Source organism: Balaenoptera musculus, chromosome 1 (assembly GCF_009873245.2).
Source record: "Balaenoptera musculus isolate JJ_BM4_2016_0621 chromosome 1, mBalMus1.pri.v3, whole genome shotgun sequence".
NCBI lineage: Eukaryota > Metazoa > Chordata > Mammalia > Artiodactyla > Balaenopteridae > Balaenoptera > Balaenoptera musculus.
Window position 1 is genome coordinate 131,524,182 of NC_045785.1, and position 20,568 is coordinate 131,544,749.

A 20,568-nucleotide genomic window follows, 5' to 3' on the forward strand; every position below is an offset into this window, starting at 1 on the left:
AATAAAACTGACAATCCTCTGGCTAAACTGTTCAAGGAAAAAAAAAGAGAAAACACAAATTACCAGTACCAGGAATGAAAGAAGGGACATCCCTCCAAATTCTACAAACACTTAAAACATAAAGAAGTATTAAAGCCTAAGTCAGAAAGAGAAAATCAAATATTGTATATTAATGCATATACAGAAAAATGGTACAGATGAACCAGTTTGCAAGGCAGAAGCAGAGACACAGGTGTAGAGAACAAATGTATGGACACCAAGGGGGGAAAGCAGGGAGGGGGGGCGTTGGTGGTGGTGGTGGTGGTGGTGGTGGGATGAATTGGGAGATTGGGATTGACATATATACACTAATATGTATAAACTAGATAACTAATAAGAACCTGCTGTATAAAATAAATAAATAAAATAAAATTCGAAAAAACAAAAAAAGTATTATGAACTTATGCCAACAAATTCAATAGCTTGGGTGAAATGGAGAAATCCCTTAGCAGACAAATTACCAAAGCTCACTTAAGAAATAAAGAACCTGAATAGCCCTTTATCAATTAAAGAAACTGAAATAGTAAATAAAAACCTTGCCACAAAAACTATGGCTTCACTGATGAATTCTACCAGACACTTAAGAATGAAACATACCAATTCCACAAACTCTCTCAGAAGACAGAGATGAGCTGAACTGTATCCTCTCCCAAATCCATACATTGAAATCCTAGCCCTCAGTACCTCAGAAGACTGTATTTGGAGACTGGGCCTTAAAGAGCTAATTACAGTAAAATGAGGTCATATACGTGGGACCTAATCCCAATATGACTGCTGTCCTTATAAGAGATTAGGATACAGACAACACACAGACCCAGGGACAACCATGTGAAGACACAACAAGAGGTGCCCATCAGCAAGTCAAGGAGAGAAGCCTCGGAAGAACCCAAACCTGACAACACCTTGATCTTGGACATCTAGCCTCTAAAACTGTTGAGAAAATAACTTTCTATTTTTTAAGCTACCCAGTCTGTAATTATGTTATAGCAGCCCTAGCAAACTAATACACCCTGATATCAAAACCAAAATATATAAAGTAAATATATGTATAAGAAAACCATAGACCAATATCACTCTTAAATAAAAATACAAAATATCTCTTTAAAAAAATCAGTAAATAGGGCATAAAATTGGAAAAGAAAGAAGTAAAACTATATTGATTTTTCAGATGACATGATTGTCTTCTCAGAAAATCACATCGGTTCTACCAAAAAACTATTAGAAGTAATAAGTGAACTTAACAATTCACAGGACACAAGGTCAATACACAAAAATAAATTTTATTTTTATATTAGCAACAATTAGAAATTGAATAGCAAATTAGCAATTTTTAATTAGAAATTAAAATAACACAACAGCATCAAAAACATGAACTACTTAGGAGTAAGTTTAACAAAACATGTGCAAGATCCAAAAACTGATTAACTATAAAACTCTGCTAAGAGAAATTAAAGACCTAAATAACTGGAGAAACATACTATGTTTATGGCTCAAAGATTCAATATTGTTAAGATGTCAAATCTTCCCAAATTGAGTCATAGATTGAAAGTAACTCAAATTAAAATCCTAGCATGCTTTTTTTAAAGAAATTGGTAAGCTAAAATCTATGTGTAAATGCAAACACCCTAAATAACTAAATCAACTTTGAAATAGAGGAACAAAACTACACTATCTGATTTCAAGATTTACGACAATGATACAGAAATCCAGACAGTGTGGTACTGGCATAAGGATAAACACATAGATCAATGGAACAGAATAAAGACTAGAAATAAATAAACTATAATAACTAGAAATAATAAACCAGAAATAAACTTATACAAATTAATTAATTTTTGAGAAAGGTTCCAAGAAAATTCAATGAACAAAGATGGTCTTTTCAACAAATGGGTGCTACAATAACTGGACATCTACAGTGGAGGGAAAAAATCTTCAACCCTTACCACACACAGTATATAAAAATTAACATGAAATGATTATATACCTAACCACAAAAAAGCTATAAAGCTTCTAGAATATACAGGAAGACTTAGACAACAATTTCTTCGATAGAACACGAAAGTCATAGACTGTAAAAGAAAAAAATCCATAAATTGGACTTAAAATTTTAAACTTTTGCACTTCAGAAGACTGCTCAGAAAACTAAAAAGAAAACAACAGACTGGGAGAAAACATCACAATATTTAGGACTTACATGCAAATTATGACAATAAGATACTACTACACACGCCTACTAGAATGACTGAAATTTGAAAGACTGAAAACAGCCAAGTGTTTGCAAGAATGGGGAACTGAAACTCATACATTGCTGGTAGAAGTGCAAAATGATAGTCACTTTAGAAAACAGTTTTGCAGTTTCTTATAATGCTAAACATACACTTGGCAATACAACCCAGCAACACACTCCTATGTATTTACCCAAGAGATGTGAAGACAGGTCGACATAGAAACCTGAATGTGAATGTTTACAACAGCTTTCTTTACAATCACCGAAAACTTTAGAAACAAAGAAACTCAAATATCTTTTAACTGATGAGTATATAAAGAAATCACGTTATATCCATGTAATGGAATACTACTCAGCAATTAGAAAATTAGTGAGACATTCAACATTATTGAATCTCAAAAACATTACTCCAACTAAAAGAAGTCAGGCACAAAAGTCTACATACTGAATGACTCCATTAATATAAAATCCTAGAAAAGGCAAAACTATATTGATAGAAAACAGATGACCAGTTGCCAGGTGTCAGAGATGAGGTTCGAAGACAGAGTGCAAAGGTGTAGCACACTAAACTTTCTAGTGTGATGGAAATGTTCTGTATCTTGATTAGGGTGGTAAAACAGATGTATTCATTTGTCAAATTCACTGAACTATACACTTAAAACTGGTGACTGCTATGGTATGCAAATTATATCTTAATAAAGCTGATTTTAAACAAAATCTCCAGCCTCTGAAAGGCAAAGGAATATAGTGGTTAAGAACTTGAGCTTTGAGCCAAAACGTCTTGATGTAAATACTGATACCACCATTATTAACTATACGAACTGAGCTTTGAGCCAAAAGCCCATCCTTAAACTAAACTGAGGCTTCATACCCAGTCAGTACTTATACATTGTACATAAATATGTAACCAAAAGTTTCATCAAACTATCTTTATAATGACAGGTTCTATGATATCTGCTATTTTATTTCACTTTTTTTTTTTTTTTTTTTTTTACTTTTTTTGGGGGTTTATTTTATTTATTTATTTATTTATTTATTTATGGCTGTGTTGGGTCTTCGTTTCTGTGCGAGGGCTTTCTCTAGTTGTGGCAAGCGGGGGCCACTCTTCATCGCAGTGCGCGGGCCTCTCACTATCGCGGCCTCTCTTGTTGCGGAGCACAGGCTCCAGACGCGCAGGCTCAGTAACTGTGGCTCACGGGCCTAGTTGCTCCGCGGCATGTGGGATCTTCCTAGACCAGGGCTCGAACCCGTGTCCCCTGCATCGGCAGGCAGATTCTCAACCACTGCGCCACCAGGGAAGCCCCCTTCACTTTTTAATAGTTTGGAAAACAGTTATAGTAGCAAGAATGGTCAACAGATTTCATCTTTAGGGCTAAATGTAATTAATAGGTAGTGGCTGCCTGCAGTGCTATGTTGAGGACCGTGAGACAACATCTGAATTCAGAAGAGTATTTAACATCTGCCATGGTACTAAGAGAAGCAATAATGCCAGGATGTGATACTATAATTATGTGATTAAACGTCTTTCTTCACGTTAAATCGTGAGCTCCTTCAGGACAGTCCATTTTTAATAGTTTGACATGAAAATTTATTAAATGGTAGATGGACTTCATGTAGATTCTACCTACATTTTATCAGGCAGAGGTAACCTTCCCACAAGGGGCTTACGATCTACCTAAAAATACTTATTTCTGCTACAACTCAGAGAGTATCTGGGACTTGAAGAGGTAGAAAAGGTTATTTCAGGGGGTTGGAAAAGCTAATGCAGAGGCAGTAGTAATGTGATAACATAAAAGAAAGAAGTTGTCTTCCAAACACAGGCTATACTCACAATTTAAACGAATCATGTAAGAAAAATTTGAAAAATCAAAGTAACAAAGACTTCCTTTGAATGTCAGAGATTTATCCAACTTCAAGCTATATACTACTCTCTACTGTTCTACAGATTCTCCATCTATAAAACACTGTTAGAATTATCTGCAACTTGATGATACTTTCAATCCTTTGTTTGAAAGAAATATTAAAGTAAAAACTATAAATCTCTAAAATGTTCATCAATTCTGCAATTAAATATAAACTTACTTTCAAATATGAGTCAGGAGAGGCCAATATGTATTACTGATAATTAGGCATTTGACCTTAAATCAACCATTCTCAAGGAGGGGAAGAGGACATGTCATTATTACCAAAGGGAGCTTCTGCAAACTACACTGCCCACTCCAGCCTCCAATTCAGTTTTGTCCTGTTGGGATATGGGCAGGCAGACAGGCAAGGTGAGGGAGTAGTTAAGGATAAAAACATATATCTCCTGTGATTACGAAACAGCTGTTTCCCTTCAGTCTACCACATTTAAGAACCACGAGGCTAAATACATGTACTTCAACTTATAGATATGAAATTTTTTAATTCCATACAAAGAAAGCACTAAATTGAGAATTGGGAGATATGAGTTTTAATTTTGTCCTTGAGCTGTCCAATCTGAAACCAAGTTACTTAACTTCTCTGTACCTCAATGAGAATACAATTATATAAGTAGTATATTAAAGTTGGAAGTTCTATATAACTTCACAGAATTGCTCTAGGATAAAATGAAACATAAAGTATAAACATATCTTTAAAATGTGACGAATAAGGAATTGTTATCATTATTCAAACTTAAGCCTCATTTAGATGTAAAAGCTTAGAATAATTTGGACTGGTTCACAGTTTGACCTTGAAGCAGACAAGACCAACCACCCAGAGCCAATTAGAAATGAAAAGGATTCCTTGGGCCTTGCCTAATCCTCACCTTCCTACCCCAAATGCTTGGCCAAATCAAATCTAGCTTGAGAATCAGGAAAACTGATTTCCATTAATGAATTCTTCTGAATATTTAACCTCACAAGAAAAAGAAACAGAGGACTATGAGCTTCTTAGAAAGTGAAATATTCAGAATTTTTAACTCATGACTCTCACTGGACACTTCCACTTGGAATATAAAAGAAAGCAGAAAAATCTAAACAACATGGTTAAGACTCAAGAGACTGGATTTTAATTTTTAAAAATTAGTTGACAGACTAAGAAAAATTTTAATAATCTTACCCCTAAAAAATAAAAATTAGTGCCAGCTGCTTATACTCTCCCATCCCTCTCCAATTTCCTATAAAATGGCTTATAGTCCGTATAATGAAGTGCAAACAGTGCCCGGCAGACAGTGAGTGCCAAAGAAATATCTGTTGAATGAATGATTAATTTCCTTCTTTCTCACACCTTTTACACTATCTTAGTGTACCTATATGGATGCTGGCGTGTTTGTTTTCTTTTAACCTACTAAAAAGTGAAATGCAAATGGTGGCTAAAAAAGACAAACTGTGCAAACCCTCACTTTGTTTCATTAGCTTCTACTTTATCTTATGGGATTCTCTACTGGCTATGAACACAAACACATCTTATACCCAACGATAAGCTGCTCAAGTTATTTATAAATAACTATTACAATTATAGCCCAGTTTCAGTGAAAAATGAATCAATTCTGAATCCAGAATAATTTATGACAAAAGCAAAAGTATGAATAAAGATATTTTTACTGCAAGAACTAGAAACTATAAGTCTAATCAATAACTTTCCCACAGTCCCAACTTCTAGTCTTATCATATTTAATGACAACAACTCGGACCATCTTCAACCCTGAAGTGAATCAACTTCCCCTATAGTGATAGTGCAAGCGAACTTCCTACATCACTAGTATTCTAGTCTATCAACAATTTCCTCCAGAGGAAAAGCACAAAATCCTACCAGTTCTCACTCAGCTAAAAGCAAATCCTTTCTTGCAATCTTACCATTTGAATTGGATTTTGAACACAAAACCCAGCGAAAATCGAAACACTCTCAAGCAAGACAATCAACTCCATCTTTCACTTAATATGTATAATCCTTCTATGCCAAATGTCATAACTGAGGACTACTGCGTAGCATTCAAGATGCTAACTACGATGACAACACGTCTAATTCCTAGCTTTTCTCAAATCCGAAGTTCCAGTATACGCTGATGTGTTAATACAAGTGTAGTGCAGTCACATCTGACACATGGATGATACTTAAACGTGGCCCCCTCTTTCAAGACATTCAGCCGAGAGGTGGAAGTTTTTGTCAACACACTTTCTTGACTACAGGAGCCTCAACAGATTTAAAAGTGACCCAGCCTTTGAAGCGGGAGGAGATAATTTACACGTACACACGATGGACATTTACATCAAATACCACTTCTTAAAACAGCCATACCCATGTTTAGAGCATCATCTACCATGCTTCAATAAGCAAATTCTGACCCACAACTCCCTCCCTCAGCATCCCGGGAAGCTTAATCCTCTCCCTTTACAAGTTTAATTCACCTCAACGAGCAATCCGGACTGACAGGGTACCTAATTCACTAGCGAGGCAGAAAATTCAAGGCCCAACCTCCGTGGCCAACTTTCCCTTTTCATGCACAGCCGTTTATTTGGCCTTTCATCTCTCCCCTTCTTTATTATTCCCTAACCTCCCTTCACTTCTCCCCACCACCACTGACCTCTTTAGTACTCCCACCCTGCCTCAGGACTCCAACATTCCCCCACCTCAGCACACCAACCGCTGCAAACGCTCGAATGCCTCTGCAGACACCGCCACAGCGCCCAACAGACCGCCCTCACCCCGGACCCCAGCAGCCCCAAGAGCAGAAACTCCTAACGCAGAGAGGGCTAGGAGGCTGTTCGTCCAACCCACCAGACGAAGTCGTTGCTTTTGTCCTCGTAGGAGTTGATGAGCCCGTTGCACAGGGGGGCAAGCAGAGGTCGCTTCCTGCTGCCGCTCCCTAGGCTGGAGCTGCTCCCTCCTACGCCGGCGCTGGGCCTGGCTGCGCAGCTGAGCCGGGACAGGCCCGCGGACACCGCCCCGCCGCCGCTCCCGCCGCCGCTGCCGGACACTGCGGCCGCCACCAGCACAGGCCGCACCGGGCCCCCGAGGCCGCCCGAGCCCGCGGCCTGGGCCGCCCCGCCGGACCCCAGCGCCGCGGCCGAAGCCGCTACGGAAGGGGGCGACGGGGAAGAGGATAAGGACGAGGAGGCGGAAGTCACCGAGGAGGCCGCAGAGGAGCCAGGGCTGGTCCCGGCTGAGCCCGACCCGGCCTGGCGGCTCCCAGACATCGTGACTCCCTCCCCTCCGGCCGGGCGCTCGGAGGAGAGGGACCGCGACTGCGACCCGCCGCCGCCTCCCTCCCCTCTGCCTCAGTACATCCTGAGTAGGCGCGCCGCGCCGGGAGGTGGGGCTGAGGAACAATAAAGTTGATTTTTGTACGGCAACCACACAACAGCGTCCGACGGGAGGGGGCGGAGGGAACTATTAAAACAAGAGCAGGAACCACTACCGCTCTCTAGGCCGCCGCCGCCGCGATCGCCGCCGCAGCCAACCCGGGCGCTCCGTGGGCCGGCCGTGCGCGCACGCGAGCGGCGGAAGGGGCGGGAGCGGCGGGGGATACAACTTTAGACACGGCCCGGGCGGCGCTCAGACAAGCACAACGTGCCCTGGGCGGCGGCGGCGGCCTAGTAGCGACCGCCGCCCTCGTCGAGAGCTGGTTTCCTTCGTGACGTGCCCGAGGGTAGGGCCGTCTCAGTGGGTGAAAGGGCTGCGGAGAGAGGAACGGATGGTAGGGGTGGCGAAAGGGGTTGGGGAAAGGGGAGGGGGGAAAAGCGCTCCAAAAGCGACTGCGCACGCGCGCCCTGGGCGCCGACCCTTGCGGGTTACCCAAGGTCCCCGCTCCAGGCCAAGAGCGGCGCCGGCGCGGGGCAGTTGCACCACGCATGCGTGAGGGCGAGCCGCATTCCTGAATGTTAACCGGGAGCGGTAGCTGTCGCTTGGGAGGCAGGCAGTATGACCCAGTGGCGAGGGCACGACAGGTACTTCCGAATCGGGGATTGAAGGCCCTGAAGACTGGGGCACGCGGAAAGAATCTAGAAGCTCTGAGCCGTTGAAAAAAGCACTGGACTGAGAGTCAAGGACTCTGGGCTTTGCTGGTAGCCGTTCCACAGTATTGAAGTCAGTGAATAGTGCTTTATAAATTGCAAACATTGTAGCAAGTGTCACCAATTGTATGCGTTCGACCATGATCTCTTGTTTTGAAAAGTTATTTACCAAATTAAGCATAATAATAATGGGAAAACAAATCATGCTTAATCGGACCACAGCTCAGTTAAAACCTCCGTCTAACGTGAGTCTGATATGATTTTCAGCACAAAACAAGGAAACCTGGCAGTTAATACCACCAGAAGATGGAATTTATGGTAGGCTTTTTGAAATATTGAAAGTTGATTACAGATTTTCATTTGCCATTTTGAGACTTCTTAATATTCTGGGGGATGTAAATTAGAAACAACTAAACTGTGATTTTCAGTATCCTTTACAATGCTATCATTATATGATTCTCAGAGGGAAAGATCTCAGAGTTAATTCTGTTCTGGGTATTGAAGACTATCGGGGCAACTAGACGGCCTTTCCCTAGGAACAGCTGTCCATGCTGAGGGGACAGGGCCAGGGAAGGGCCTAGATGAAGGCCCAGCAACAATAGCTAGCCAGTCACCTGGCAGTGAACCATCGTAAGGCTCAAGTATGCCTTAGCTGCTCACCTTCATGTTCCCAGCTCAGGTTTCTGCTCAGAATAATGATATAAGAATGGGCATGTCAGATTTCCAAGAACCACCTTCCTTTTATGAATATTGTGTTATACAACCCTTTGTTTAAATTCACTTTCAAGACCCATCTAAAATGTGAAGCCTTACTGACTCCTCGGCAGAAAGAGTTGCCCCCATTTGTGCCCCTAGGATATTTTGTTTGCACTTATAACATTGTATTTTAGTAGCTTATATGTATAATTCTCCTCTACTAGCCTATCAAGTTCAGCTTTGTATTCCCAGCGAATTCAGCACGTAACACAATTCCTGGCCTATGGTAAGTGCTTGTTAAATTTTTCTTGGCAAACAAATAAAGCAATTGATCTCATTTTTATCTTAATGATTTGCTTAAACTCTGTCTTTCCAACTAAAATTTAAGCTCTATGCAAAAGAGGACAGTATTCTCAGTGAGCATTCCATAATTTTTTTATGAAAGAATGGATGAATAAATGAATGTCAAGAATTTGATGAATATTTATTGAACATTTATTACATATAGGCCTGGACTAGGCAAGGAAGAGATAAAGAAGTATATAAAACATTGCTTCTACTTTCAGAAAGTTTATGGAATAATTGAAGAATTAGAAAAATACATAGAAAGATGAGTAATATTACCAAGGTGCACGTGCTTAATGAGTAAAGCAGAGAATCAACATAGGAACTGAAGCAAGAGCAAGTGCTTAGGGCCAGCCATGCTGAGGGAGGGAAAGTTAGGCCTGAAGAGAAGTATGGCTTGGTCAGTCAAAGTGTAATTAAAGTCATGAGCCCAGAAAATAAATAAGTAAAAAATGCTTATATCAAGTTCAGATGTCTATTTGATAGTGGTAAAAGAGTTCATTCAGTAAAAATTCATTTGGGGGCCATGTTGTAAAGAGCCTTGACTCTACTTTGAAAAATAGCCTACAAGCAATTGGAAATAATGAAGCCATTAAGTGCGGACAAATATATTGAAAGTGATGTTTTGAAGATTATGTTTTCAGCAGATTAATCTTTGAGAAGAGCTGGGAGATTAGGAGCAAAGAGACTAATTAGGAAAAGATTATAGCAGTCCAAGAATAAGTGATGAGATTCTAGATTAGGGTGCAGACAAGGAAAGTAAAGGAGTATCTGAAAAACAAAACAAACAAACACAAAAGAATCTACAGGATTAAGTTACTCTCTGTAAAAGAATCTTCATGATCCTTGAGGGCATGACCCATGTCTGTCTTGTTCATCACTGTCTTTCCCAGTGCTTGGCACAAAGGCCAATAAGTTGATTAAGTAAAAATGAGGGAACACGAGGATGAATGACTCCAATGATGGCTTCAGGTATACCAGCATGACAGAATTAGAGATGGACAGTGGATGGTTTAATTTTGGATGTGTTAAGTGAGCGTGGGATGAAAATACATTCAAGTAAGCATATCTAGCCAGTGACTGAAAATTTAGGCTAAGGCACAGGAGAAAATTCAGCACATAACAGAAATAAAACTTCAGGTTCTTGAGCTCTGTCTCCAGAGATATTGAATCTATGGTTCTGGGCTAGGACCTATGAATATGCATTCTTATCATCACCCAGGTGAACCTGATGCAGGTTACCTTTTGAGAAATACTGTGATTTAGTATTGTAGGGAGTATAGGAGAAATAGGTAAAATAGCCTCTTCCTTCCAGTTATCTTATTCAGGGGACAGAAAGTGATATGACCCCAGCTGAGAAGTCTCCTAGGAAAAAATTATCAATGCTTATTTGTATCTCTTTGGAACCTATCTTCAGTAAAATCTGAATTCACAAAAGGAAGCTGAGGGAATGTGATGCAATAGAATTTCCCTTTTATATCAGATAAATGTATAAAGACTATTCTGAAAGTACACAGTCCTTTCTAGTTTCTAATGGCAAGATCTTCTGGGAAAGCAGAAGAGAAAAGAGGAAGAATGGCAAAACACACACACACCCACACACACACCCATATACACACACACAGGAAGTCAGCCAATTCAGGAGAAGTAGCTAACAGGAGAAGAGAACGTTAATGAAAAATAAAAGTAAAAGTGAAATAAAAACTAAGCCCTAATAATTCCAGTCTTCTACAAAAAGACTTCTCTTGAAGTAAAGTCTCATGTAGTTAAGATGGAATGGAATTACCAAGAGGAATGAACTTCCCAGACCTATTTCTAAGGTGTCTTATCTAAATACAATATTTTAGGGAAATATGGCCAGTGGTTTCCATCTTCAACTAACCCTGCCCTTTGGTAACCAATCTCCCAAAAAGATCCTCCCTAAAAAAGCTTTATCTGCCTGACTCACCTGAAGGGTTTGCTTCCTGTTAGCCCTGTATGCTGTCTAACCAAATCTGTGAATGAATGACAGCTTTCTATTAAGTTTTTTTTTTTAATTTAATGTGGTTACCCTGTTACAAGAACATAAGGGATGTGAAATAAACATGCTATTGAACAGCTAAATTGAGAAGAAAAAGGAGAAAAATATTTTCTGTCCATGTGAATGGAAGGAAAGAAATAGAAAAGTTTATGAAACGCAGTAACATAGTAATGCATCTAGCAGAAAATAATCTATAATCCACTGGTAAAATTAAAAGCTCCAATTTATACATTAAAACCAGAGGTAGATAGTAACCTGTGGAGAACTAATTTCTTATAATTTGAGGACAACTCTTTTCTGAAAATGTCTACCACGCTGTTTTCAATGCTGGAATTGCATCATTAGCTTTTATGCCCTTCTAGTCTTTCTGTATAAAATTACAAGCACTTTTTAGAGAAGGTAAGCTAACAGCATTAATACCTTAGTCAGTCATCCTATTAAAAGAAGTTAATTTCCTTTTGCAACCCACTGCTAGCAATTTTAGTCAAAGTACTTGTAAAATACGGCCTAAGCCAATCAGAAGTATTGTAACAATAAAGAATTATAGGCAGAGCTGTATGAATGTGAATGCAAGTTACTGAATAGGATTAGTCAGCTGAAAAAAAAAAAAACAAAAAACAAGATTGGGAAAAGCCAACATTGACTAGAAAAACATAAACTTGTTTTTATGTTTAGATAAGTTTATGTTTAGGTAAGTTTAGATCCACTTAAAGATCGTAAACCAAAATGATGTCTAATGCATTCTGCAAAAACAGAATAATTGATGTCATCATGAGGTGGAGACCAGGTAATATTAAAGAGCCAAAGAAAAAACACCTCACACTGAAACTGAAGCATATAACATTGCAAGTCATTTGCCCCTGGGATTTGACCATCCATGCATGTAGTGTCACATACCTAAGAGATCTGGGAACGTATGTATAGCTAGAATCAAGAAAGGTTTAAAATAGTACCTTATCCACTGTAATTTGCATCAAGTCTCTTCCTAGATCATGAGTGATATTTCTTTCTGCCTAGTACCCTGAGTATACTAGGATGTACTTGCTGGAAAATCATACTATGATATCTCCTCCAATACCCACTCCTATCACCCACTGAATTCTGTAAGAAACGGGGAATGCTAAAGTAGCACTGAATTATGAATTTGTGTAAACAACCTAGAATGAAGGATGAAGAGTATTTGGATATAATGATTATAATTAGATTTATATCAGGTTGGAAGAGAAGTTAGTTTGGGAGTCTATTCTTAACCTTTGAAGGTGATGTCAAGTAAAACAAAATATTCCATCTGCCAGTATGTTTCCTCTTTTTCCTGAGTTCCTATGGTAATTCTTATATTCTAAATGTGACTACTCAGATATAGCAGGTATTTCTTTTCTCAACCCTCATTGAGTCCTCCCACACAGAGCCCTAGGCATCTTCCATTAAACCAGTTCATCAACTGCATTTGCACTTATCAATTTATTGTGAAATAGTAGAAACTGGTATTATCTCATCTTCAGTTTAGAAAAATTAGGTCAAAGCAGTAAAGCTGCTGGCCAAAATCCCAGCACTCCACCCTATGTTCCACAGCTGAGGTTTGCTAAATCTGGGTGATCTCTGATGATAGTTGAACTAATACAAGAGCATGTAATGGTTTTGAGTCAGTTAAACCCAAATCATAAATTAAAATTGAGTATCATATACCATTCTTCATTCTTCCTTTGCTGTGTAATACTACATAACTCTCAAACGCTTGGTTGGTACCAAGATGTAACCAATGTTGATAATACCTCTGAAGAAATTACAAGCTGAATTCCATGCTGAAAATCTAATTGAGTACTGGTATCCACTGCAGGACCAATAGCAGTGTATGATTTTTCTGTTGCTGCCAAAACAAATTACCACAAATTTAGGAGTTTATAGTAACAGAATTTAGGCTCATTGGTTTCCCTGCCTGCATCTCAGAAGACTGAAATCAAGGTGTGAGCAGGCCTACTTTACTTCCTGGAGACTCTAGGGAATATTCTGCCGCCAGGCTCATTCAGGTTGTTGGCAGAATTGAATTCTGTGTGATCATAGGACTGATGTTGGTTTTTCTTTACTAAGAAAAGTCTCAGCTTCTAGAGGTCACCTGCATTCCTTCGCTCACAGCCCCCTTCCTCCATCACCAGCCCCAGCAGGTGGGTCAAGACCTTCTTACACCGTATCTCTCTGACTGAATCTTCTGCCTTCTTCCTCTACTTTTTAAGGGGCTATGTGATCACATTGAACCAACCTAAATTAACCTCCCTATCTTTTTTTTTGGGGGGGGGGGTGGGGCATGCTGGGAGGCTTGTGGGATCTCAGCTCCCCAACCAGATATCAAACTGGGGCCCTTGGCAGTGAAAGCATGGAGTCCTAACCACTGGACCGCCAGGGAATTCCCAACCTCCCTATCTTAAAGTCAACAAATTCCAGTTGCAAAATCTCTTTTACCTTGTACCATTAACAATTGACAGGTTCCAGGGATTAGGACGGGGACATCTTTCCTGGGGCTTTAATCTGCCTACCACATAATCCATAATCTACTGATAAAATTAAAAGCGCACATTAATGTAGTACATTAATAGTAGGGGAAACTGTTGGCAGGGAGGAGAGATATGGAAGCTGTATGTACTCTGCTGAATATGTCTGTAAACCTAAAACTTCTCTAAATAATGAAGTCTAATAATTTTTAAAAACACATGGAAATAAAAATAAATAAATAAATTTCCAGAGGTTTGAGTATTAGATACAGGATAATTGAAGGGCAAAAATAGACAAAGAAATGTTAGAAGAAAACTTCCCAGACCAGAATAAAAACTTTACAGTAAGATCAAATGACCCAACAAATGCCAAGCAAAAATATGAAAAAAATGTTTTTGCCAATGAGATTTCAGATCATCAGAGATAAAAAGGAAATACTAAATTATTTTCAATATAGAGGAAGTTAACTATTACTTAAGATTAATGAGAATCAGGGACTTCCCTGGAGGTCCAGTAGTTAAGACTCCACACTTCCATTGCAGGAGCACAGGTTCACTCCCAGGCAAGATCCCACATACCACACGATGTGGCCAAAAATTAAAAAATACAGAATAAAAAAAAAGAATAGTGAGAATCAGATTGACACTGCATGTTGTTATGGTCTGAATGCCTGTGTCCCCACCCACAAATTCATATGTTGAAATCCTAACCTCCAGTGTGATGGTATTAAGAGGTGGGGCCTTTGGGAAATGATCATGAGATCATGAGGTCATGAGGGTGGAGCCCGCATGAACGAGGTTAGTGCTAGGGGCTAATTAGATTACAGATAGAGGCTTCCCTGGTGGCTCAGTGGTTAAGAACCCTCCTGCCAATGCAGGGGACATGGGTTCGAGCCCTGGTCCAGGAAGATCCCACATGCCGCAGAGCAACTAAGCCTGGGCACCACAACTACTCAGCCTGCACTCTAGAGCCCGTGAGCCACAACTACTGAGCCCACATGCCACAACTACTGAAGCCTGCATGCCTAGAGCCCGTGCGCCGCAACAAGAGAAGCCACCACGAGAAGCCCGTGCACCGCAACGAAGAGTAGCCCCCGCTCGCTGCAACTAGAGAAAGCCCGTGCACAGCAACGAAGACCCAACACAGCCAAAAATAAAAACAAATAAATAAATTAAAAACAAAAAAAAAGAAGAGATAGAGGAGCTTGCTGCCTTCTCACTCCCTGCTCTCTGCCATGTGAGAATACAAGAAGACAACCATCTACAAACCAGGAACTGGGCTCTTATCAAACACCAAATCTGCCAGCTCCTTGATCTTGGATTCCCAGTCTGCAGAAATGTGAAAAATAAATGTTTGTTGTTTAAACCATCCACTCAATGGAAATTTGTTATGGCAGCCCAAGCTAAGACAGATGTCTTATAAGCTACATGCTAATAGAAAACTATGCCTTCAAAGTTCTGAAAGAAATCTATGTTGAGCCTAAAGTTTTTAAACCAGTTAAATTATCAGTCAAGTGTGAGGGCAAAATAAAAATATTTTCATACATCAAAGTACATGAAATGCTTACCACCTATTGTAGATACTGATGGTGCCCAACCCAGGTTCTGTTTACCTGGCACCCAGCTGCTGAGTGTTGGCTGCTAATGGCTGACAGCTGCTTTCTTCTCTGGAGGATTGCCATTGTATATACTGGAGCTGGGAGCAAGGGGCTCTGGAAAATTGTTCTTCTGTGTATTGGAATGTTAACCTTACTAACCTGCTCCTATCCCTCTACCACCCCTCCCACCCTGGCAGCCAATGGCCAATGATTGACACGAGGGTAAATGAAAATCCATCCTCCTTGGGACCAACTTTGCAGTGTAGTTGGTGCTCCCGGGCTCCCTGGAGGACTAGACTGAAAGTAGTCTCCAGTTGAGACCTCAATCTTGCCTAGTTTTCTTCCCCTACCCTATCCTGTTTCCTTCACTCCTGTTCTTCTGAGAGCAAACCCTCATTAAATCACTTTCATAAGAATTCCCATCTCAGGCTCTGCTTCTAGGGAACACAATCTCATGCTCTACACAGTCTGAAAAAAAAAAGAAAAAAAAAAAGATTGCTTAAGAATGAACTCCAATTTACACACCCAAGGAACTTCTTCTGAACAATATGGAGTAACGTGGACCAAATTTGTCCTTCCACATGAAACAACTAAAAAGGGTACGCTAAATGAAACAATGCTTTTAGATATTAGATATCAGGTAGTAGAGAACAGTGATCCCTGAGAAAGGGGAAAAAAGTGAGGTGAGCCCTACAACTGCCCCAGCTTACTGCCTGAAGAACAGCTCCAGGCCACACTACAGGGAGGGGGACCCAGGTCTCAGATAAGGCAAGAGAAGCGGGAGTCTGAGAAGTGGCTGAGAATCCAGTGGCTAGCGTTTTCAGGGCAGAGTTGCAGAGAGGAAAGGGCTATGCAAAGAGAGAGCTCCAACAATCTGAAGAGTTTCTTCCTCAAGTCTTCAGCTCACTGCTGATTAGGGCAAGCATGTGAGGAAACTGCCTGAGGATAGTTAGGGAAAGAATCACCCAAAGTAGCAGGGGAACCACTCCCAAAGCTCACACAGAACGAGGAAGAGTCATTGAAATGTGAAAGTATATTGCAGCAACTAGTGCAAATTACCCTACCTAATAATTCACAAAAATTTCAATATGCTTTTCAAATTCTTAGCAAGCACTGAAAAAAAAAGTAAGATATATAAATATTAGAGACAGTGCTAATATTATTCAGTAAATCATGCTGGGGAAATTGTCTGTTTAGAAGGATTATAAATGAAGTCCTTCACACCATGCAAAAAAAAATATATATATATATTCAACATAAATTGAAGATTAAATATAAAATAATTATCAAATAATAGCTAATATTTTTGATATATCATTACGGAGCCTAATATAACCTTTTTCATAACCTTGTCATATCAGTGTACTGTGACATTTAGGTCATAGTGAATGGGGTTCAGGCTTTAGAGTAAGACTGCCTGTATTTGCATCATTCCCCACCTTCATCTCTCACCCTCTTAATATTTAAACCTGAGATCACATCCTTTTTCCTTTTTCTTTTTTTTACAGTGTAATTTCTTTTCAACATCTTTATTAGGGTATAATTGCTTTACAATGGTATGTTAGTTTCTGTTTTATAACAAAGTGAATCAGCTATACATATACGTATATCCCCATATCTCCTCCCTGTTGCATCTCCTTCCCACCCTCCCTATCCCACCCCTCTAGGTGGCCACAAAGCACCAAGTTGATCTCCCTGTGCTATGTGGCTGCTTCCCAATAGGTATCTATTTTACATTTGGTAGTGTATATATGTCCATGCCACTCTCTCACTTTGTGTCAGCCTACCCTTCCCCCTCCCTGTGTCCTCAAGTCCATTCTCTACGTCTGCATCTTTATTCCTGTCCTGCCCCTAGGTTCTTCATAACCATTTTTTTTTCTTTAGATGCCATATATATGTGTTAGCATACAGTATTTGTTTTTCTCTTTCTGACTTACTTCACTCTGTATGACAGACTCTAGGTCCACCCACCTCACTACAAATAACTCAATTTCGTTTCTTTTTATGGCTGAGTAATATTCCCTTCTATATATGTGCCACATCTTCTTTATCCATTCATCTGTCGATGGACACTTAGGTTGCTTCCATGTCCTGCTATTGTAAATAGAGCTGCAATGAACATTGTGGTACATAACTCTTTTTGAATTATGGTTTTCTCAGGGTATATGCCCAGTAATGGGATTGCTGGGTCGTATGGTAGTTCTACTTTTAGTTTTTTAAGGAACCTCCATACTGTTCTCCATAGTGGCTGTATCAATTTACATTCCCACCAACAGTGCAGGAGGGTTCCCTTTTCTCCACACCCTCTCCAGCATTTATTGTTTGTAGATTTTTTGATGATGGCCATTCTGACCAGTGTGAGATGATATCTCATTGTAATTTTGATTTGCCTTTCTCTAATGATTAATGATGTTGAGCATTCTTTCATGTGTTTGTTGGCAATCTGTATATCTTCTTTGGAGAAACGTCTATTTAGGTCTTCTGCCCATTTTTGGATTGGGTTGTTTGTTTTTTTGATATTGAGCTGCATGAGCTGCTTGTAAATTTTGGAGATTAATCCTTTGTCAGTTGCTTCATTTGCAAATATTTTCTCCCATTCTGAGGGTTGTCTTTTCGTCTTGTTTATGGTTTCCTATGCTGTGCAAAAGCTTTTAAGTTTCATTAGGTCCCATTTGTTTATTTTTATTTTTATTTCCATTTGCCTAGGAGGTGGGTCTAAAAGGATCTTGATGTAATGTATATCATACAGTGTTCTGCCTACGTTTTCCTCTGAGAGTTTTATAGTGTCTGGCCTTACATTTAGGTCTTTAATCCATTTAGAGTTTATTTTTGTGTATGGTGTTAAGGAGTGTTCTAATTTCATTCTTTTACATGTAGCTGTCCAGTTTTCCCAGCACCACTTATTGAAGAGGCTGTCTTTTCTCCATTGTATATTCTTGCCTCCTTTGTCGTAAATTAGGTGACCATATGTGTGTGGGTTTATCTCTGGGCTTTCTATCCTGTTCCATTGATCTATATTTCTGTTTTTGTGCCAGTACCATACTGTCTTGATTACTGTAGCTTTGTGGTCTAGTTTGAAGTCATGGAGCCTGATTCTTCCAATTCCATTTTTCTTTCTCAAGATTGCTTTGGCTATTCGGGGTCTTTTGTCTTTCCATACGAATTGTAAAATTTTTTGTTCTAATTCTGTGAAGAATGCCATTGGAAGTTTGATAGGGATTGCATTGAATCTGTAGATTGCTTTGGGTAGTATAGTCATTTTCACCATGTTGATTCTTCCAATCCAAGGACGTGGTATATTTCTCCATCTGTTATATCATCTTTGATTTCTTTCATGAGTGTTTTATAGTTTTCTGAGTACAAGTCTTTTAACTCCTTAGGTAGGTTTATTCCTAGGTATTTTATTCTTTTTGTTGTAATGGTGAATGGTATTGTTTCCTTAATTTCTCTCTCTGATCTTTCGTTGTTGGTGTATAGGAATGCCAGAGATTTCTGTGCATAAATTTTGTATCCTGCTACTTTACCAAATTCATTTATTAGCTCAAGTAGTTTTCTGGTAGCGTGTTTAGGATTCTCTATGTATAGTATCATGTCATGTGCAAACAGTGACAGTTTTACTTTTCTAATTTGGATTCCTTTTATTTCTTTTTCTTCTGTGATTGCTGTGGCTAAAATTTCCAAAACTATGTTGAATAATAGTGGTGAGATTGGGCAACCATGTCTTTTTCCTGATCTTAGTGGAAATGGTTTCAGTTTTTCACCACTGAGAACGATGTTGGTTGTGGGTTTGTTATATATGGCCTTTATTATGTTGAGATAAGTTCCCTCTATGCCTACTTTCTGGAGGGTTTTTATCATAAATGGGTGTTGAATTTTGTCGAAAACTTTTCCTGCATCTATTGAGATGATCATATGGTTTTTATCCTTCAATTTGTTAACATACATCCTTTTTTCTTATCTCTTTCATTTACCAATCTATGTACCTTTTCAATCTGAGTTATTTTATTTTTCCTTAATTCTGGAAAATTGATCATTGCATATTTCATCACATACATCCTCCTTTTTCTTTCCTTCTAAGATTTCGATTAATTGAAATTTCAGTTAAGTACTTTTATTTCTAGCCTCTCTACCTCTTACATATATATATATGTATATAATTTTATACTTATATTCTCTTTGTTTATTTTTTACCTTCTAGTAGAGTTTCTCTAGCTTACCTCACTAATGTGTTTTATGGCTGCATCCATCTGCTATTATCCTATCAATTATTATACTTTTCCTACCAAATATTTTCACTTGGTTCTTTTTTTATAACTTTTGGTTCCTGAGACAGATATGATTAGTAGATAACATCCAATCATAAATTAATTACTCATTTGTAGGAGGTTCAGTGGGTCAGTCTTTCTCTGTTCTTCAGTAATTATATACATTCATTCAACAAGCATTTGTCGGACACTTACCATGTGTCATCGACTGTACTGAGTTCTGGAGATAGAGTACTTAGACAAGGTTCCTTCCTCATGTGTTTTATGTGTTAGTAAAAAAATAAGTTAACATTTAAGTCAGTAGCTAAGTTCTGTGAAACAAAGTTGACTGATGGAAATGCTATTTTGATTAAGTTGGTCAAAACCATCTCTGAGACTAATGTTTGAGCAGAGATCTGAAATAAAAGAGGAAGTGGGCCAAGGGAACAGCAGGGGAGGATCATTCTAGGTAGGGATTATCAGAGCATGTGTAAAGACCCTGAGCAGGGGAAATGCTTAGTATTTGAAGCTCAAAAGCCAGTATGCTGGAGCAGCATGTTAGGGGGGGAGAGAGAAAGAGAGAGAAAGAGAGAGAAGAAATGAGGTCAGAAAGGTAATATTATAGGCTAAATTATATTCCTCCCCACTCCAATTTGTATGTTGAAGCCCTAATCCCTCATCCCTCAAAATATGACATTTGGAGATAGGGTCTTTAAAGAGGTGATTAAGTTAAAATGAGGCCATTAGGGTGGGCCCTAATCCAATAAGACTGGTGTCCTTATAAGAAGAAAAAATTCGGACACACAGAGATACCAGGGGCATGTACACTGGAAAGACCACGTGAGGACACAACAAGAAGGCAGCCATCTACAAGCCAAAGAGGGAAGCCTCAAGAGAAACCAACCCTGCTGATGCCTTGATCACAGACTTCTAGCCTC

At 39.4% G+C, this 20,568-nt stretch overlaps 1 protein-coding gene across 4 annotated transcripts in view; it reads right to left on the reverse strand.

The window, feature by feature from the left end:
- COP1 (COP1 E3 ubiquitin ligase) overlaps positions 1–7,654 on the reverse strand; it is a 269,081-nt gene extending 261,427 nt beyond the window's left edge. For 3 of the 4 annotated variants that reach the window (XM_036847827.1, XM_036847847.1, XM_036847817.1), the window contains exon 1: positions 7,007–7,652. In XM_036847827.1, coding sequence (XP_036703722.1) covers positions 7,007–7,425 — 419 coding nt within the window. In that variant the 5' untranslated portion in view covers positions 7,426–7,652. Of the gene's footprint in view, positions 1–7,006 lie in introns of all 4 variants that reach the window. The other variant, XM_036847837.1, reaches the window with a different exon arrangement.
- Between the last annotated feature and the right edge of the window lie 12,914 nt (positions 7,655–20,568).